At 46.5% G+C, this 22,244-nt stretch overlaps 1 protein-coding gene across 14 annotated transcripts in view; it reads left to right on the plus strand.

Moving 5' to 3' along the window:
• Nucleotides 1-22,244, plus strand: part of Rdl (Resistant to dieldrin) — a 386,180-nt gene that overhangs the window by 279,016 nt on the left and 84,920 nt on the right. For all 14 annotated transcript variants that reach the window (XR_011716741.1, XM_071693703.1, XM_071693712.1 and 11 more), the window contains one exon: nucleotides 8,495-8,632. Coding sequence is in view for 13 of the 14 variants with exons in the window: in XM_071693703.1 (XP_071549804.1) it covers nucleotides 8,495-8,632 (138 nt within the window). In the remaining variant the exon portion in view is untranslated. The remainder of the gene's footprint in view (nucleotides 1-8,494; nucleotides 8,633-22,244) is intronic.

Genomic DNA, 22,244 nt, shown 5'->3' on the forward strand with positions numbered 1-22,244 from the left:
GTATGAAAATTCAGTGTATATTTACCGTCACCTCGACGGTGCAGAGGAGGTTTGTGGAGAAAGCTGAGGGTTACAGTGGGAGTCTAGTGGTCTCATGCAACGCTGTGTGAGGGAGGGAGAGACGATGAGGGAGAAGCTTCGTGTATCGTAAACGTGTGAGGGGTTCGGAGTGTGGCAAATGATGGGGGGAGGTGGATGGGTATGTTTGGAGGAGCGGAAAGCAGCGCTCGGCGACGTTGTAGGGGGGGAAGAGTGGAGGAGGGGATGGAAATATTTCCACGACAGCTGGAAGGCTCTGCGTAAAAATACAGGAGTGTGTTTATATTAGAGGAGATGCTGGAACTGTGTAGGTAGGGAATGTGAATATGTTGGAAGTGTGGAAAGATATCTTTTTACGGGAATGGAGAGAAGTAGTTGGGTGAGTGGAGAGAGGCGTATGCAAGAAACAGTTGGAAGGAAGGGAAAAATGTATTTGGAGAGAGAACTGGAGGAGAACGGCTCACTGATATGGTGGTCTGGACGTGTGAACGCTGGACGTGTGGACGCTGGACGTGTGGCGGCTGGATGTGTGGTCGCTGGACGTGTGGACGCTGGGCGTGTGGACGCTGGATGTGTGGTCGCTGGATGTGTGGACGCTGGATGTGTGGACTAGGGTAAAGGTTATGTTTGAGAAAGATGATCATATTCTGTACTGCGCATAGGTCGCTATACCGAGGACATTGATCACATAACCTCCACAGGTTACACCGAGTAAATGATCCAGATGAAGCCCATGCAAGCAGGAAGACCATACACGTACATGGTTACTCTCACAGATGGTGTAAATTGCTTGTGTTCTTATCTCTGAAGCAACTTTTGCACCACCCTGAATATCGAGATTAGAGTGAGGATGTTGTGGGAGGAATGGAAAGTTTTTTCTTTGTTAAATAATGTATACTGAAAGACAGATGTTAGTGTGGGAGGGAAAGGCAGCTTAGTGTGTAACTAGAATTGTGAGGTTTGAAGGTAAGCTGTTTGGTTCAGCAGTACTAGTGGTCTTCAACAAGGTAATGATCCTCTTCACAGAAGTATTATTGTTTACGTTATATTACTGTGTTTGCTAAGTTTGTGCGGAGTAAACAACATGTAGGGATAAACATTTCGTTACTTCGATATTAGATACGTGTTCGGGCAATCCAGTATTTTCCCGTCGTTGTTGCAGTCATCGCCAGCAATTATATACGCCAGCATCACGCCACCTTCCCCCAGAACAGTTGTTTATATCTGACGTGGGACGTGAAGTGCGTGGAAATGTCGAGTGTGTGAACCTGACACGTCAGTACGTTTCTTTTCTTCTTCATTTCATTAATGTTATTATGGTAATGAGGTGACGACGCCGCCCACAGTAGTGAAGGTGCACGTAGGAAGGTTCCTCATGTGAGGGGCAAACCAAGCCTGCTGGATGAGTGAACCCGGTCGTAGTGACGGCGTCAGGCAGCAAAGTCTGTCGTGCGTGTGTGTGTGTGTGTGTGTGTGTGTGTGTAGGATTGTGATATAGTCACCCCAGACGTAGAGTTAGTCTCCCTCCCCCCCCCCCCATCTCTCTCTCTCTCTCCCCGCTAACTTGCACACTTACCCCCCCATTTCTTCCCGTTCTCCCTCCTTCCCTACTTCCCTCTTCCCCCTCCACCCGTCCACAACCCCTCCTCTCCCCTCACCTACCCGACCCTCTCTCCAACTCAACAACGAACCGCCCCGCCCCCTTCCCCCTCCACCCCCCACCCCCTTTAGCCCACCTGCCATGCCACCAGCACAAGCCAAACACCTGCACACCCCGGCGCCGCCCCTCCCCGCCCACCATGTCCACTTCAGGCAGACAAAGGGACCAATCCGGGACATTATTGGAACGCTCAAGCCAGTGGCTGGGTTCCTCGGCTGCCCTGGCGAGAGCGTGATCCTTTAATTAAGAGCAAGATGTTCGAATTATGTTGAGATCTGACACACACACACACACACACACACACACACACACACACACACACAGAGCAGGAGGATAATGCCCAAGTGGTTGGTTTAATAGCTGGGATAGCGTCGCGTGATCCACCTTGATGTAGCCGAGATTCGTTATCAACTGCCTGGTTACGTCTCACAGAATTTGACCTTACCGAACAGTGCCTTTAAGCAGTGATCGTTATTGGACATGACGCAGGTCGTAGGATCATTGTCTTAAAAAGAGAGAGAGAGAGAGAGAGAGAGAGAGAGAGAAGAGAGAGAGAGAGAGAGAGAAACTAAAGATGATTTAAGAATCGTATATCTTCACAGATCTGTGTTCAGCAGTAAGGTATTTGATAATCCACAGTTTTACCTCTTAATATTTTCTTCACCGAGACAGTCCGAGTCTTGAGCACACCGGTTCGAACCTCGGATAAGACAGCGTGGCCTCGGGTCTGTTTCTGACGTTTCGGATGATAAGTTTAGATCGCCCTAACTTAGGGTTTGTACCGTCGTGTTCAAGGGACGTCCCCCTGTGGTCAGGAGGAGGTCACTAAGGTCAGCACCACAAGAGGAGGAATACAAATGAACCTCAGCCGGAGGTGGGCGACGTGTTGGGTCGTATTGTGAGCCGGGCTCGAAATATACCGTACCAGCAAAGGTGATTCAAACCGACGCCAGATGTGGTGTAGGGCTGTCGGTGTGTGGAAACCTGGGAGCTGTTGAGGAGGTTGTGTGGGCCCGGGTATGTGGTGTGGCGAGCACTTCTCCAGGGAAAGAGGGAGAGATAAAGTGGTGAGAGAGGTAGGGAAATGGAGGAGGGGGGAAAGAAAAGCGGAGACTGGGATGCAGAGGGACAGTGAAAGGAGAGAGAGAGAGAGAGAGAGAGAGAGAGAGAGAGAGAGAGAGAGAGAACTTGTGTGTGTCTGTGGCTTGGGGATCGTAGAGGAAACGTGTTGTGTCCAGCGAGGGGGATCGACTATTGCACCATTACTGGTCGACCTAGAACTAACAGGTGGATTACCATACAGTGATCCAGGCCACGTCTCTCTACTACTACGACGGAAGAAAAAGGATTTTAGGATTCAAGTATTTGACGTGTGAATACGTGCCCTACGTATGTGTGGATCAGGTGTTTGCTTAATGTGTGTATGAGAAATACTCTGTTACAGAGGGATTTGTTTTCGGCAATTATGAATCGGGGGAACACGTATGATGGGAGTTGGTAGCGATGCTTTGTAGGGGTTACAGGTATATGGTGTGGGAAGACACGTGCGAAAAGAACTACTGAGTTTTCACCCAGGGAGTAAGGCGTCTGTGCGAGTAGGAAGAGAGGAGGGTGAGTGGTTGCAGGTGAAGGTTGGCGTGCGTCAGGGCTGTGTGATATCACCCTGGTTGTTTGATCTAACTAGGACGGGGGTGTTGAGGTACGTCAGTGAAGAGGAAACCAGGGGCGGGTCTACAGTGTGTCGGAGGTGGGGTAGGGAGGTGAGACAGTTTCTGTTTACTGATGACGTGGTAATGTTGGCAGATTCGAGTAAGACATTGCAGAGGCTGACTTATGAGTTTTGAAAAGTGTGTGAACGGAGAAAGTGTAGGTAAATGTGAATAAAAGTGATGTTAGATTTGGCAATTGTGAGAGAGGAAGGTTATTTGAAGTATGAGTTTGAACGGTGAGAACATGGAGGCAGTGGAGTGTATGACACGCGTGGGAGTGGACATGTCAGCGAGTGGAACCACGGAAACTGAAGTGAGCCATAAGGTGGGTGAGGGGGCTAGGGTCCTGAGCGCACTGAGGAGTGTGTGGGAAGGAAGGTCACCTTCTGCAAGGGTAAAGATGGGTATATTTTGATGGTATAACAGGCCCGACGGTGTGGAATGGATGTGTTGTAAATGAAGTATTTGAGGACAATATGTGGTGTGAGGAGGAGGCTCGAATGGTAAATGATAGAGTGAGAGAGAGAGAGAGAGAGAGAGAGAGAGAGAGAGAGAGAGAGAGAGAGAGAGAGAGAGAGAGAGAGAGATGTGGAAATTAGAGGAGCATGTGTGAGAGAGCTGAAGAGGATACATTAGAACATACACACACACACACACACACACTCGGGTCATAGTGAGGTGACCTCAGTTAACCCGGGGGGCGGGGGAGGAGTCCTACCTGAGCTGGCTGCTCAGCCTCGGGTCACGTCGGTGGAATCCCCTCACACATCAGATCCGTCATTAACACCTGCAATGCCCATAGCTTAGATTTAAGCTTTCGTACATAGGAGGTTTAAGTCGTCGCGCTCTCGGGGTTCAAATGGTCGTGTATGAAGAGGTCTTCGTACACAAGAGGTGAGGTCGTCGTATTCAAGGGGATTTAACTCAAGTTACAGCGTTAAGATGTGTGTTTGGTGTTCTTCTTTACGTCTGGGTGACATTAACGAACGTAAGCGAAGATATCTGCTTGCCTGAGTTCGCCGGTGTAGCCCGGGAGAGTTACCTGTATCTCAAGGGAAGAGAACAGCGAGGAAAAAAATGTGTTCACGACTGTCTTTATGGCCTCGTGCTGGTAACTTGGACGATACATTCAAGGGCGAGCTTTACTGACAGGGATTAAATCGCGTCTTGCAAACCCACTGAAAACTGGGATGAGATATTGACCTCCTGAGCTGGACGGTTGACCCATGGGTGACTTTTGACTCGACACCTGAAGGGATCTGACCATCAGGAGTCAAAGCAAAGGTCAGGTCATCATAGTCAAGGGTCGTACCGTTGTGCTTAAGGGCTTAACTGGCGACGGGAGTTTGGATAAGACTCGGGTCACAAACCATTCCTCAGAATTAAGATTAGGAAGTTTGAAAATGTGGCGTTTTTTATGCATTGGTCTTTGAAAACATGTCTGAAACGATTTGCGAAACTCAGTGTCTTTTAACGTCTAAAGAATATGGTGATGGCGAAGGGAATCTGCTCTGAAATGAGAAAAGGAGAGAAAATAATAGATGAGAAAATTGGCTATCGATTTTGTAGTTGGCAGGCGAGTAGGTTAGCTGGTGGAGGAGGGTCCCAGGGCTTGGAGTCTCATTAGCGGTTCGCTTTGGTGTTTCGAGGCAGTTGGTTCATCATAGGAGCTTGTTTGAATGTTCACCCATCGATGGTTTATTTGCCCATTTGTGGAATTGGATCACCTGGTTCAACTTCTCAAGTTCGATTCCGTTCTTTAACGTCGTGTGATCCACAGCGTTGAACCCGACGGTCTTAATTCAGTCATGAATCGGTTCGATCTAGCAGATCATCTGCTGGTGCCACTAAAGCAAAGTGATCTAATTCCTGTGGCTCTTCCAGTGGGACATTGGACGGTGCCACGAGCCCTCGAGAAGCGAGACCGACACAGAGGCATTTAGGAAATTCCACTCTTTGTTCTCGTCTGGGCCACTGGCCTGTGTTTACCTTTCCGTGCGAGTAAAGATCCAAGACAGTGTTTGACTTCTTCAGTCTGTGTAACTTCTTAATTCAGCGTTCCTTCCAACCGAAATAGTCAAACACGTTCAGTCATTCTTCCATAAACGTTCATCCTCTCCTTCCGCCTTCTCCTCCTCCTCTTCTTCTTCCTAAAGTGGCTGGGTGCACCTATGACCGAGGAAGTGGAAGAGGTAGAGAACGAGGAGGGAGGAGGAGTGGTGGTATAGTTGAGGTCGTGCGGCGGCTGGCGGAGGTTTATGATGGGGGGAAGACGATGATGGTGGGAGAGTTCCCCTGGAGGATGTGCGGCATTAGGGGTTAGTGAAGCAACACGACGCATAAATTCCGAAAGAAACTCGGTGGGGCGTGCGTGTTGAGTGTGTGTGTGTGTGTGTGAGCCGTGAGGAGGGCAGGGCTTCTCCACGCGCGAGGCAGACGCCGCTGGAGTGCGCGGTGAGTTGAGGGAACTTGAGAGAAGGAAGAGGAGTTTTCTTTTTTGGGTGGATGAGAAGGAAGGTCTTCCCGAGGGAGGAGAGGTTTGGCCAGGTGACGAGGGGTGATTTTGGAGGTGGGGCGCTCAGGGGAGAGGGAAAGAGGAAGAATGGGAGTCTAGGGAATGCGCCAAGCCTCCCCGTCCTCAACTGAACTCAACGAGAAAAAGTGGCGGGAAGACGAGTCCAGGCTCGGAGCTGCCGGGGGCGAGCAGAGCTGGTAGGTGAGCAGGCGGGGGTCGTCACCAGCTGGAGGGACACATTACCCAGATTAACACTCAGCCAGATGGTACAGCAGCAGCAGCAGCAGCGGAAGATTAACTTCAACCGGGAAAATGTGGATCAGTATGCAGGGAATTATATGTATATTAACGGCGAGGAAGTTTCTGATGAAGCATTTGGGGGAACGTCTGAATTAACGGGAGGGGGACAAGTTGGTGTTGAAAGTCACTCAGGTATTTACATTTACATAAAGCAATTTAAAACACGAGTAAATGATACGCACATAAGAGAGAGGTAATCAGGGGGGGAGAAATACAGAGAATGATGTATCGTAAGCGAGAATGATGGAATGTCAGTGATCAAAACTGTAGATTAATAAAGATGAAACCATGAGAAAGTTTTCCATAAAAGATTGTTCAGGAAATGGTCCAAGGTTGTGGTGCAACTTCAGTAACGCTGGAGGAAGCTGGTAACGCTCGTGGTGGCCTGCTAATGTAACATTAGCGGGGTAACGTGTTATAACAGACGTTGTAACTTTGTAAGGGTCATGAGTGGACGGTTGTACCTGTGCAGGAGTTATGATCAGACGGTTGTAGCTATGTAGGAGTCATGAGCAGACGGTTGTAGCTATGTAGGAGTTATGATCAGACGGTTGTAGCTATGGAGGAGTTATGATCAGACGGTTGTAGCTATGTAGGAGTTATGATCAGACGGTTGTAGCTATGTAGGAGTTATGATCAGACGGTTGTAGCTATGTAGGAGTTATGAGCAGACGGTTGTAGCTATGTAGGAGTTATGATCAGATGGTTGTAGCTATGTAGGAGTTATGATCAGACGGTTGTAGCTATGTAGGAGTTATGATCAGACGGTTGTAGCTATGGAGGAGTTATGATCAGACGGTTGTAGCTATGGAGGAGTTATGATCAGACGGTTGTAGCTATGTAGGAGTTATGATCAGATGGTTGTAGCTATGGAGGAGTTATGAGCAGACAGTTGTAGGTTTTTTGCTCCTCTCATGACGGGTGTGGATGGGGAAGACCATGTTCAGTTTGTGTTTGCAACTGTGGTGTTGGTTTGGGCACACACACACACACACACACACACACACACACACACACACACACACACACACACACTCGAGATGCCCTTCTCCAGCATCAGGGAGGGTGGTGTGGGGTGCACCTGGACATACTATGATAGTACAAACAAAGCCATGAGGAACCGTGGGGTTGGGCTAGGCTGAAGCACGGTCCAACGTGTTTGCCGTGTATGAGACCTAAGAATGTGTGTGTGTGTGTGTGTGTGTGTGTGTGTGTGTGTGTGTGTTCGTCTTGGTCTGTATGTAATTAACTATATATACAGTAAGGGGGAAGGGGCCTCTACACTCGTAGGGCCTCATCTTTTGAACGAAATTCCCTTGAATTTTACCCCAAGAAGATTGTGTGTGTGTGTGTGTGTGTGTGTGTGTGTGTGTGTGTGTGTGTGTGTGTCTGTCTGTCTGTCTGTCTGTCTGTCTGCCTCTCTGTCTTTCTGTCTCTCTGTCTGTCTCTGTGTATGTGTCGTTGTTAATTCATTGTGAAGATTATTACATGAGTTTACCTACATATGAGCAACAGATTACTTGTGTTTACCTACACATGAGCAACAGATTACACCAGTTTACCTTCGTATGAGCAACAAGAGGACCGAGACACAGAGTGTGACACAGCACAGGAACACAGACGCCTGAGGAACTTTACCCATATATTGTATTTTCATATAAACCAGCAACCATTACTTCTTGTTCCTTTGGCGTTGAATACGAAAGTTAGATTTTACTCTCTTAACCATGGTAAGTATAGGCGTACACACACACACACACTGATAAATCTTGGCTACCATGTTTATGATTCGACCTAATCTGAAACTCGTACAGATAATGCAGTCTTTCACTTGACACAACAGACAACAGGATATTAGGTGTTGTTTTTTCTGTACGTCTGTACCTACATTGCCTGTTTACACCGCCCTAACTGCCTATTTTAAGTATTAATATCATTACGTATGCTTCATTGACGTATGATTTGACAAACGTGTGTTTCAGTGAACGTATGATTCGACCAACGCATGTTTCAGCCAGTGTATGTTTCAGAATACTGTATGTCACAGATGAATATATTTTGACAAGCCTATGATTCAAGGGAGCCCACAGGTAACACATGCCTCACCATACATATATCAATAGATTTGTCTCTGGTAACCCATGCATCATTGACCTGATGACCCAGCTGACGTATTCCTCAGCTACCATGTGTTTCATGTAGATTGTTCTTCAGTCATCTTATGCCCTGACTAATATGTGCGTCAACTAATGTTTGCTTTCCTCTCTACAGTCGGCTACAGTATGGACCATATCCGCCTCTCATGGCACGCCGGGGACCGCTCAGTGGTGATTGAACCCGATGTTTCCTTGCCACAGTTCCGCGTCCTCGGTTACAACAGGAAAACCATCATCTCCTCCACCTCTACAGGTAAGTCCTGCATGGAGTGTATCATTCCCTCTGTGTTGGAGAGAGTAGGATTGGACTAGGTAACTTTTTCTCCCCATGGAGAGTGGGAGGGAGGATGTGATTGGACTCTGGTAACTCTCTTACAGTGTGGAGTAGATGGGGGAAGGTACAGTTGGACTCAAAAAGCTCTTGTTACATTTGGACGTAACTTGGGTAACGTGTGACGAATACAACGTTGTCGTAAATATTTTCCAGCTATTTGTATGCGTTTCTACTTTTACAAAGTACCTGTGTACCTCAAGTTTCGGTGTCTCATTTATATAAAATATTCCCATTAGATTAGCAGCGTACAGCCAGAGCCTCCATGTACATCGACAGATGAAAAATTTATATATATATACATTTTTAGAAGAACTTTAGACGTGATACGCTTTGGTCATGATGAGGTGGGTTGCAGATAGCAGGACAGATCTGCCATCATTTGTAGATCGTCATGTGGCCATAACGTGTCTGACGGTGGTGTCCCTGGCCAGCTGTGTTGCAGTAAGGTTGGCCATCTCTCTCAGCATTGGTCGTGTTCACAGGGAGTAGCTGGGGTGCACGACACCTCACCCCCCGTTGGTAGTGGCACAGATCAGTCACTAGACTGTCTTCCAAATCCCAGACGCATGCATCCCTGGGCCAGTGCACGTCACTCTGACTATTAGAACTGACGTTATACACCGAAAGTTATCATCATTGAACAAGAACATTGACACGACATTGTTCACCATCACTGGTGTTCAGTGTCATGGTATAAATTGTGTAGAACAGTAGTGTTATAGATGAACAATGATGCTGACAACAGACACGGCTGACACAAATGAGTACCAAGTGTCAGTTTTGATTGTGTTACTGACGTTGCTGACTGTCACCAAACAACTAATTGGACAAACACTTTCTCTTAAAATGACAATTAGTATCGAGAGTTCTGTACCCTGGTATTGACAGTTTAGTGAGAGACAGTATTGACAGTGATAATCTACATCAAGAACTTTGATTTCACAGGCAGTCGTGCCTGGATGATCTAGGTATGAAATGATATTCATGAAGGAGCGTCGTATACATAGTCACAGAAACGTTAGTTTCCACAGCAAAGACGGAACTAACAGTTGCAGTCAGCAGTGACTGCCTTAACTGTGATGCTAGCAAAGAATAAACCAGAGACAATACTGTCAAGCATTATTGACAGTGACGAATAATGTGGACCATGGGAGACCACAGTGACAAAGACGAGGCATTTGTGTCGTCCTCTTTTACCTGCAGCTTACTCAGAGTCCGCTAATACGAGAGCTTAAGCTGCCCACACACCAAGACGTAAGCTTAGACTGTCTTTTGATGACTGGCGACGTAATGGAACCTTCTCAAGACTAAGAACACCTGGAAAACCTCTCTCAGATTACTTCTTTTTTCACAGTGACAACACTAAGATAGACGCTAGAACAATGTGATTGTAGAATGCGAATCCATTTTTTGTTCTTTTTTCAGCATCATAAACCTTTTTAACTTTTTATTATTTTCTTTATTACTGGAGGAAAAACTTGTAGTCTGTGAAGTACAGAATTAAATGCATAAATTCATATCAGTCGATGGTACTTTAGAATAATGTAGACATAAACAGTTATGTAGCTTGGAATTCGATAAACAAAACGCTACATCATACGTTGGCTCTAGGAGATGTGTATGTTGTAATGTAGTAAGACTAAAGTTTATAGGACTGATTAGTTAGCTCTCTCTCTCTCTCTCTCTCTCTCTCTCTCTCTCTCTCTCTCTCTCTCTCTCTCTCTCTCTCTCTCTCTCTCTCAGCGTTAGAATCATCTCTGAGGAAATATGTAAATGTCTTTCTATTTGAGTTGCTAGGTGTTTGCTCATTGAAATACGTGTCTTGCTAGGAGGCTCAGCAGCCCCTTAGGACTGATCCTTCATCTTGTGTCATATTGAGCGAGGGATATTACGTCGATGTAGCGACGCAAAGCTTGTCACACAAGTTCATGTAAGACTGACCAGAGAACGGCTACTAACCCGTCACAGTTCAGCCCTTACCACACGTGTATGTTGTTATTATTGTTATTATTATTATTATTATTATTATTATTATTATTATTATTATTGTTGTTGTTGTTATCATTATCATTATTTTATTATTATTATTATTATTATTATTATTATTATTATTTATTTATTTATTTATTTATTTATTTTGCTTTGTCGCTGTCTCCCGCGTTTGCGAGGTATTATTATTATTATTATTATTATTATTATTATTATTATTATTTCTAGTTAATCTGTTCCGTACGAAATATTTCTTTACCATCAGCATGAACAAGCTCCCAGAACATGTTGTTGAGAACAACACACTTTAATATCTTTCAAAAATTAATGTCATCATAACGTATATCAAACCACCTTCCCAACCACTTGATCTCTCTCCTAGGCTGTGCTTCAGTGACACACCAGCAGTTATTAACCCGTTGTTAGCTGCTTTAAGAGAGCAAGAAATAATTATAGTATCTTGCCTTTATGTCTGGGTTAAGTTAGCAATGATGGTGAATCAGTTTGATGTTTTTATTGTATTATTTATAAGTATTTTTATTTTATTTAGAAGTCTTTTTCTCTCCATTACAGTAGATGTGATTTGTGGAGCCTGGTCAAACCTGGTATAACACTATCATATCCTCTGTATTTTCATGATATCATTTTCCCAGTATTTTAATCAGTAGTTGGGATTATCATGAAATAGGCCAGTGTGTGAGTGGGTAACCCCTTACCAAGTTTGACCAAGTCACCCAAATTTATTTTCCTTATATATTGAAGTTATTTTGTGAAAATTATTTTTAGCTTCAGAACTTAACGACAAGAAATTTAGCCTGTTATGGACAGCGAAAGAGTTTTGCTTGACTTACAGAAAAATGTTAAGAACTTGAGAATAGATTAAGTTATACCAAAATCTTTTGAAGCAAAGGACGTTTTCTATAAAAAAAAAAAACATCAAAAAAAACGGTTGTTATTAGATGGAGGACTTGCTAATGTAACTAAGTCAAGTTAAGTGGTTGCTCGTTCATATTTTTAGCAGATTTTTATGTGGATTCCAGATATTAGCTTATAGCGGCGCTGATGTAATAAGTATTTATTTCTACATGCTATTAGTGTCCTTGGAGAAATATACTAGGGTCGTGGGTACAGTATATTTAGCAATGTAATGATGGTAATTACGATGGCAGATAGACTGGCTAACCTATTTTGTCTTGATGTTTGGTTCAGCTGTATTATTGTCTTCCACTCACGAGGCCTACACATTATCCCTATTTGTTAATGGCTAAATTTGGCCGCTGGGATAGTTGATCCCTTGTGGTTGGCGTGGGCCGTGGAAACTGTGGTGCTATATATATATATACGTTTGTGGTTTGAGTAGTTGTGTGTCCAGAGTGAACTGGTCTATTTACGTAAATGCAGCGGCCGGGGTCGGCTATTCTCTCATTGTTTTCTTCTTATATTCTTTTAGATTAAGTTTTGTCGGTCCTTTAAGTCTTCTTTTGCTTCTTGTTTTTGTTTAAAGGGACGAAGAAGAAGAAGAAGAAGAAGAATCTCCACCTTGGAAGAATATTCTTTATGATGTGTTGCACAGAACTAGTTGGAGCTTTATGTTTGATGAAGAGCATCTGTATTTGAGCGCACGTACGCTGAGTATTGGGTGTGGAAACCTAGCCGGAAATGTTAGTTAATTAACTTTATTTGTGGCATGAGTTGGATATATATATATATATATATATATATATATATATATATATATATATATATATATATATATATATATATAGTGTAAAGATGGTTACTGTTCTTTATCCTAGAGTACTGGTTTATGGTTTCAGGAGTCGGTAGAGGGAAAGATAAGTTGCCCTGTTAGAATAGATGTCGGGAGCAAAAAAACATCGTTGTACAGTGTTCTGTATTGTTGTACAGTGTTCTGTATTGTTGTACAGTGTTCTGTATTGTTGTACAGTGTACTGTATTGTTGTACAGTATGCTGTATTGTTGTACAGTGTACTGTATTGTTGTACAGTGTACTGTATTGTTGTACAGTATTCTCTATTGTTTGTACAGTGTACTGTATTGTTGTACAGTATGCTGTATTGTTGTACAGTGTTCTGTATTGTTGTACAGTGTACTGTATTGTTGTACAGTATTCTCTATTGTTGTACAGTGTACTGTATTGTTGTACAGTATGCTGTATTGTTGTACAGTGTTCTGTATTGTTGTACAGTGTACTGTATTGTTGTACAGTATTCTCTATTGTTGTACAGTGTACTGTATTGTTTTACAGTATGCTGTATTGTTGTACAGTGTACTGTATTGTTGTACAGTGTACTATATTGTACAGTGTACTGTATTGTTGTACAGTGTACTGTATTGCTGTACAGTGTGTTGTATAGTGTTTGAAGGGTTGTGTTCTTAATAGTATGACTTGCGTGCATCTGTACACTTGCTTGGTCTAAGGCTTAGGGTCCGCGTTCATGACGGGCCACTGTGTCTGCCTCGCTCGCGTTCCTACGCTGCTGCAGCTGGTGATAAATCGAGTTGGTGGGGCCGCAAGCCCTCGGTCCGCCTTGCAGTGGGTCAGAGGGTTCGTCGGGTACGGTGTGAAGGAACCCTCCAGGTGCCTCTTAAAGGCATTATAGTAGACGTAGCTGTGTAGTTCTCAGTGTGGTATGTGGTCGCACAGCTGCTCCTCGCGGTATCTACGCATTTGTCAACCTTTGGTAGTGGGTGGATGGTTCCTGTTTCCCTGACGGAGGCCAGGTTCGGAAATTAGTTCTCAAGTACCGTCCATGTGTGCATATGGCCATGTAAGTCTCCCCTCCTTTGTTATACGTTTTCTGTAGAGTCCGAGGAGCTAAAGCTTCTCCCTACAGTCCATCCTTAATGTTCCTGAGATCCTTTGGGTTGCCTGCAGTACTGGGATGTCCCCTGCTTTGTGTGGCGTCCCACAGGTGGAGGGTGGAGTCTCAGGGATCGTGTCTGCGTCGTTCCAATTGTCTGTGTTTTGTCGATAATGTTGATTGATTATTTAGTCTCGGCCTGCAGCTTGTGATTGGCAGTATTAAAGTAGGGTACAGATGTGGTTTCGTCCAGTACTTCGTGGATCAGGGAGGAGGGTCGTGTTGTGCGGGTGATATATACGTACAGTCGTGTCTTTGGGCTTTGGTAGAGGTGGTCTGTATGGAATTTAAGAAACATATGTGAAGGAGTTTAGATACAGTATACACTAGGGAGTCGGTTTACAGTATACACTGGGAGTCTACATACAGTATACACTAGGGAGTCGGTATACAGTATACACTGGGAGTCTACATACAGTATACACTAGGGAGTCGGTTTACAGTATACACTGGGAGTCTACATACAGTATACACTAGGGAGTCGGTATACAGTATACACTGGGGAGTCTACATACAGTATACATTGGGGTACTGTTATGTCTCTTTCATGTTAAGTCGTGTGTTATATTGGTTTGTGGTTTGTTTCCCTTTTTATCTTTTGTGAAGATGTAAAAACTCTTTCGCCCATTACCAATTGCTATCTTGCCAGTGTTTCACCAGTGCGTTGGTCAGGTACAATGCTGGGGATGGTGTTAGTGCAGGGGACTGTGTCGCCTCTGGAGGCTGTGTTCACCACTGACGACTATATCAAGGCTGGGAACTAGTGTCACAGCCGGGGGACTTGTGTCACTGCCGGGGGACTTGTGTCACAGCTGGGGGACTGGTGTCACAACTGGGGGACTTGTGTCACAGCTGGGGGACTTGTGTCACGACTGGGGGACTTGTGTCACAGCTGGAGGAATTGTGTCACAGCTGGGGGACTTGTGTCACGACTGGGGGACTTGTGTCACAGCTGGAGGACTTGTGTCACAGCTAGGGGACTTGTGTCACGACTGGGGGACTTGTGTCACAGCTGGGGGATTGATGTCACAGCTGGGGGGGACTGGTCAGGGTATGATTTCGTCTTCCTTTTTAAGTCGTCTGCTGGAGCCAAACTCTTCTCAAACTGAGGAGATGGATTTTGTGTTTTTCTGTACGTCTCGGTGACTTGGGAAAGCTCTTCTTCTCTAACCTGTTTAGAACAGGTTCAATTTTCCCAATAAAAGTTGGAAATGGGAGTTTCGGGCATGAGGAGAGGGACGGGGAAAGCTCTATTTCACGCCTTGCGAAATAGATCGCGACCACAATCTTAAGCCTGGCAACACCTACTCACGAAAACATAGCCGAGGAAGATGGAATTTTAAACCGGACAGATCAGCGCTCTGTTGCGACGACTTTTTGCTGTCGCTTTGTGGGAAGAACAGCGACAGGGAGGGATAAGAATCCTTTCATTTCCGAGGTACGAGTTGGCGGTGTAAGGAGCGGGGGAGTAAGAAGACATGAAGGAAGTGGAGACTAAGAGGAGGAGGAGAGAGAGAGAGAGAGAGAGGTTGCGGTGTGTGTGGAGAGAATGGTTATCTTCGAAGGTTTGCCAGTGTGGTGGGTGAGGGTGGTAGAGGGTCGCTGGGTGTTCTGCACGCTGGGTCGGCCTGCGTCAAAGACAGTACACGTAAGGACTGAACGATTTGCGGTGTTGTGTGAGTTGAGGAACTGGACTGATATGGATGGAGGAAAAGTTTATATATATAGGGATGAGAATAAAGTAGTATCACAGGTTCGTAAAATTATAAAAGCTGTGAATTACTACTTTGGGTTTATCATGACTACATTAAGTAGTGACAAGACCTGTAATTTGCAACGTAAAGAAATATAGGACATAGCCATTGAATTATAACCTATACTCAGAGGAACTACCATATATCTGCCTTATATTCTAACTTTTACTTTCTGCTGTTCTAACTATTCGTCACCATCTCTACTTAATCATTACTATTTCTCCTGATTCTTGAATATACGAGACAGCGGATGTCCAGCACAGGCGGAGCAGACGTGTTGCAAGATCAACCATTGTTTGATGTAGGAATTATAACAAAACCCTCATTATTATTATCATTATTTTTATCATCGCATCGTTAATATCTTGCAGGAATCGTTGTGTAATTGATATAATCCTCTGATTACTTGTGATTTTACTTAAGAATTATCATCTCCTGAAGTACTACGAACGAATGTAATCTCAAAATCATTGATAATTGCATCATTACTCCGAGTAATCGCCTTCGAGAAAGATCAAGAACGTAAGTGATGTTAATCACACATAACTACCGTGAGGTGATTACCTAAAGGAACGGCCGAACCCACATGAATCTGTGGCGCCAATAAGAAGGGGGCGTGTGGTCGTTCTTTTACTCCCCTGGGCACGATGCCACGACCCTTGAACACAGCAGGACAACCCATGGGTATGGTAAGGGTTGGGTCAAAGGCCGGGCCATCGTACCGTTGTGCTCAAGGACCGTACCGTTGTGCTCAAGGATCGTACCGTTGTGCTCAAGGAACGTACCGTCGTGCTCAAGGATCATACCGTTGTGCTCAAGGATCGTACCATTGTGCTCAAGGATCGTACCGTTGTGCGCAAGGACCGTACCGTTGTGCTCAAGGATCGTACCGTTGTGCTCAAGGATCGTACCGTCGTGCTGAAGGATCGTACCGTCGTGCTCAAGGATCGTACCGTTGTGCTCAAGGATCGTACCATTGTGCTCAAGGATCGTACCGTTGTGCTCAAGGATCGTACCGTTGTGCTCAAGGATCGTACCGTTGTGCTCAAGGATCGTACCGTCGTGCTGAAGGATCGTACCGTCGTGCTGAAGGATCGTACCGTTGTGCTCAAGGATCGTACCGTTGTGCTCAAGGATCGTACCGTTGTGCTCAAGGATCGTACCGTTGTGCTCAAGGATCGTACCGTTGTGCTCATAAGGTTAACAGCAGATGAGAGAAATACCTTAAACCGGTATTTCTCACAAGACACCCCCATGTACCGACGCCCTCAGCCTCCTCCTTCAGCAGGGAGCGCTGTGTATCGCCTACATACTCAGTAACACCCGAGTGGGTCCTTTCAGAGCTTTGTGATAGCAGACAAGATCCAATAGAACCACTGGAAAGTAAATATGGGTACTCTAAGAACCCGTAAGTGTTGAGCTGACTGCCGTATTTGAATAGGCGTTGATGTCACTCCCGTAAGATCAAATATATGTTGACCCCAGTCAGTGGGAAGTCTTGTGTCGCCTAAGAGCGGGATCCTCACTTCAGTTGCCCTACAGGAACTGTGGAATTTGATTTGGGCGTCGGTGTGGGTACATAAAGACGACCTTCATGTGCCTTACACAGTGGTAACAGTCTGTCATTTTCGGCCTACCAGCGTCCCTACATAGAGATGACTTTACTCTTCCTTATACGATGTTAATTGACCGTCAGTCTGAACCTACCTGACACAGGTGGTGTCGGTCCATCACAGGTATACAACCAGCCTGGCATTAAGGGCCACACCTACGTCTAACTAGACTCTGGGTTGTGAGGGTTTCATACGACCCAGTTGTTTACTAAGACCAGGAGCTGAGGAAGCTGATATCGAAGATAACAGAGACTAATGGCATCTTGTTATCTCAGATTACGGCTATCACCAGATGTGAGCGTACCTGATGTGTGTTGTGATTGTAAAGTATGGTTGTGACCCATAATGAGAGTGATTAATCTTTCTTTTATTCTCGTGTTTCTTCACATCACCAGAGAGTTATTAATGTCTTATACCAAATGACGAAGATTAGACAACGCATCTGAGAATAACTAGTGCCATACTGATTATGATGATCACAGCATCAAAGTGATTAATGATAATCTCTCATTACTATGAGTCTCAGAATTAAGAGTAATTTACATGTCGGGGTATCACAGATCACAGATGTTACGAAAGAAATGAAAGAAGAATTAATCTGGTATTGAGGAAGGGTGTGGGAAAGATCTCTTCACATGGTTGACAGGTTATGAGAGGTACGTGTTGTGCTTCTTTGTGTTGTGGCACAAAACTGTAGGCAAGTGTTCAGTCCTCCAGCATCTACAAGCGCCTCTGGAGCCATGTCATAGTGTGTGTGTCTGTGTGAGACAGAGAGAAGAGCCTATATGGAAATATCACTGGATTTTATACCGAAGTATTACACGTTACTGATCATAAAAGAGAGTTAAGTTCACCTTCCTCCTCGAACTCTGTCGTCTTAAGTGTTAGATCATATCAGAATCCACAGAGGTGCTTATACAAGATCATGACTGCAGAAGTGTTGTGCATTTCTGTAAACCAAATATATACCTTCGCCTTTCATGGTTAAAACCTGTGCATTATTGTTATAGGAATTAATATATTTTACGTAGATATTGGTAGCTTTGGGGTAGTTTGTATTTAGACAGACATGATAAGGAATTGCGTTATATTGCAATGATATACTTGTTATAGTGATGGAGTTATATACCACATGGTGGTTTCTGGTATCTTGAACACGACAGTACGACCCTGGAATATGTTCACCCGACCTTTGACCTGACCCTTAAAGTTCGAGTCGTAGGCCATGCCACCCATACCGAAGGGTCGTCCCTTATGTTAAATAGACACACGGTCGTGAGAGTAACACCTCATATGAGAGGCACTATAGCACAGATCCACACTGGCTTCCTTGTATGAGGGGACCATGAGGGGCCAGAGCCAGCGGGAGGGTCTGTATGTTGTCAGTCGTGGGTGATGTGGACATCAGGAGCCTGGGGAGTGGTCCATTGTGGGGTAATGGGGGAGGTAGGACGACAGAACCTGTGGGGGAGGTAGGACGGCAGAACCTGTGGGGGAGGTAGGACGACAGAACCTGTGGGGGATGTAGGACGACAGAACCTGTGGGGGAAGGTAGGACGACAGAACCTGTGGGGGAGGTAGGACGACAGAACCTGTGGGGGATGTAGGACGACAGAACCTGTGGGGGAAGGTAGGACGACAGAACCTGTGGGGGAAGGTAGGACGACAGAACCTGTGGGGGGAGGTAGGACGACAGAACCTGTGGGGGAAGGTAGGACGACAGAACCTGTGGGGGAGGTAGGACGACAGAACCTGTGGGGGAAGGTAGGACGACAGAACCTGTGGGGGAAGGTAGGACGACAGAACCTGTGGGGGAGGTAGGACGACAGAACCTGTGGGGGAAGGTAGGACGACAGAACCTGTGGGGGAGGTAGGACGACAGAACCTGTGGGGGAGGTAGGACGACAGAACCTGTGGGGGAGGTAGGACGACAGAACCTGTGGGGGAAGGTAGGACGACAGAACCTGTGGGGGAAGGTAGGACGACAGAACCTGTGGGGGAAGGTAGGACGACAGAACCTGTGGGGGAAGGTAGGACGACAGAACCTGTGGGGGAGGTAGGACGACAGAACCTGTGGGGGAAGGTAGGACGACAGAACCTGTGGGGGAGGTAGGACGACAGAACCTGTGGGGGAAGGTAGGACGACAGAACCTGTGGGGGAGGTAGGACGACAGAACCTGTGGGGGAAGGTAGGACGACAGAACCTGTGGGGGAGGTAGGACGACAGAACCTGTGGGGGAAGGTAGGACGACAGAACCTGTGGGGGAAGGTAGGACGACAGAACCTGTGGGGGAGGTAGGACGACAGAACCTGTGGGGGAAGGTAGGACGACAGAACCTGTGGGGGAGGTAGGACGACAGAACCTGTGGGGGAGGTAGGACGACAGAACCTGTGGGGGAGGTAGGACGACAGAACCTGTGGGGGAAGGTAGGACGACAGAACCTGTGGGGGAGGTAGGACGACAGAACCTGTGGGGGAAGGTAGGACGACAGAACCTGTGGGGGAGGTAGGACGACAGAACCTGTGGGGGAAGGTAGGACGACAGAACCTGTGGGGGAAGGTAGGACGACAGAACCTGTGGGGGAGGTAGGACGACAGAACCTGTGGGGGAAGGTAGGACGACAGAACCTGTGGGGGAGGTAGGACGACAGAACCTGTGGGGAAGGTAGGACGACAGAACCTGTGGGGGAAGGTAGGACGACAGAACCTGTGGGGGAGGTAGGACGACAGAACCTGTGGGGGAGGTAGGACGACAGAACCTGTGGGGGAGGTAGGACGACAGAACCTGTGGGGGAGGTAGGACGACAGAACCTGTGGGGGAGGTAGGACGACAGAACCTGTGGGGGGAGGTAGGACGACAGAACCTGTGGGGGAGGTAGGACGACAGAACCTGTAGGGGAGGTAGGACGACAGAACCTGTGGGGGAGGTAGGACGACAGAACCTGTGGGGGAAGGTAGGACGACAGAACCTGGCCTGCTGGCGATGGTGAACACCACTGACTCCCAACTGACGAACTGACACTGTGTGTGTGTGTGTGTGTGTGTGTGTGTGTGTGTGTGTGTGTGTGTGTGTGTGTGTCTATCACGCGTTAATAAATACTTATTAGACACTACAGCCTGATTTGCATATCAATCACCGGAGATGATAATTTTCCACGCACCCTCTTCATCATTTACACACACACACACACACACACACACACATTATACAAACACATCCATCACACGTGCCGACGTGCCTCCCCATCGCCCCATTAAACATATATCGGCCGGCGTTAATGGGAAATGGGGCGGGAGTGGGAGGCCTTCACCCACCCATTATCACATCCCCTGCAGCAGTGGGAGGAGGAGGGAAGGAAGCCCAGGTGTTAATGACTGGGTGTCCTGATTATCTTCATTTAGATCAATTAAACTAATTAGTTGGTCGACTGGAATAGCAGAGGAGGAGAGGTTGTGGAGACTGCCTGGTAACTGAACGGGTCTGATCTGGTCGTAGGTTACCATCCAGCCTACCAGGTACCTGCCAGACATGAAGCAATCCAGCCTACCAGGTACCTGGCAGACATGAAGCAATCCAGCCTACCAGGTACCTGGCAGACATGAAGCAATCCAGCCTACCAGGTACCTGGCAGGCATGAAGCAATCCAGCCTACCAGGTACCTGGCAGACATGAAGCAATCCTCACCATGTATATATATAACGGAATCGGTGTATATTGAACGCTATATGTGTATAGCAGGGTTATAGCTGTACGTTCATGATACCGGGAGAGCTTTATATCACGTTCTGTAGCAGATGTGAACGGCCGGTTCATGATAATGATCACAAGGGAACAGCAGAGTGGATTTGTTGCTTAAAGGAACGGTAGATGACATGGAGGCCTCACAGGAACAGAAGGGAACGGTAGACGGTATGGAGGCCTCACAGGAACAGAAGGGAACGGTAGACGGTATGGAGGCCTCACAGGAACAGAAGGGAACGGTAGACGGTATGGAGGCCTCACAGGAACAGAAGGGAACGGTAGACGATATGGAGGTCTCACAGGAACAGAAGGGAACGGTAGATAACATGGAGGCCTCACAGGAACAGAAGGGAACGGTAGACGGTATGGAGGCGTTACAGGAACAGAAGGGAACGGTAGACGGTATGGAGGCCTCACAGGAACAGAAGGGAACGGTAGACGGTATGGAGGCCTCACAGGAACAGAAGGGAACGGTAGACGGTATGGAGGCCTCACAGGAACAGAAGGGAACGGTAGACGATATGGAGGTCTCACAGGAACAGAAGGGAACGGTAGATAACATGGAGGCCTCACAGGAACAGAAGGGAACGGTAGACGGTATGGAGGCGTTACAGGAACAGAAGGGAACGGTAGACGGTATGGAGGCCTCACAGGAACAGAAGGGAACGAATACGTAGATAAAGGATCTAATGAATTACCAGTAGATATTGGTATGTAGGCTATCAGGGATAAGTGGAAGTTAGTTATCATAAAAAGACACCCAGTTTATGGGACCAGGGATTTCATCGTAACGGGGTCATCGCGATGGCTGATTGCCGTTTAACATTCTCAAGCAGCGCCGTAAAGACGGGCCAACGGTAAAACGGTAACTGGATGGAACGCATGTGATAGGACAACGGCTAAACGGTATGTTCTACTGGGAGGGTACAGGTGGGGAGAGGGTGGGATGGTTGGGAAAAGCGGGGAGAGAGTCGGACGTGGGGAGCAGACGGGGAGAGTGTTGGACGGGAGGGAACAGACGGGGAGAGTGTTGGACGGGTCAGAGGAAGCAGTAAGATAGTAAAGAAAACGACGAGGTAGATAAGACTAACAAATGAAAGAACGCAATAGAAACATTAACTTAGAAACAGAAGGAAGAAAAAAGAGTAATAGAAAATGGGACTAAAAAGCAAGGCTCTCCCAGATAAAAGAATAATGATGAATGATATGAAATGGTTCGCTCGTATTGACGGACACATAAAGGAAGGAAACGATGAATGTGAAATATAGAAAATATGATAAAAAAAAAAAAATGAACCCAAGCTCGACACTTGAGGTGGGTCCAAAACGGAGCAAGGTGAAGGAAGACCATCAGCTTTGAGCACGACGGTACGACCCTTGGGTATGGTGGTTTGGCCTTTGACCTGACCCTTGTGGATCATTTCAAATGCTCCGCCACTCGAGCCGTCGTGCTTAAGGGTCGTACCGTCGTGCTCAAGGGTCGATCTGTCGTGCTCAAGGGTCGTACCGTCGTGCTCAGGGTCGTACCGTCGTGCTCAAGGGTCGTAC

The sequence above is a fragment of the Panulirus ornatus genome, chromosome 56, assembly GCF_036320965.1.
Source record: "Panulirus ornatus isolate Po-2019 chromosome 56, ASM3632096v1, whole genome shotgun sequence".
Taxonomy (NCBI): domain Eukaryota; kingdom Metazoa; phylum Arthropoda; class Malacostraca; order Decapoda; family Palinuridae; genus Panulirus; species Panulirus ornatus.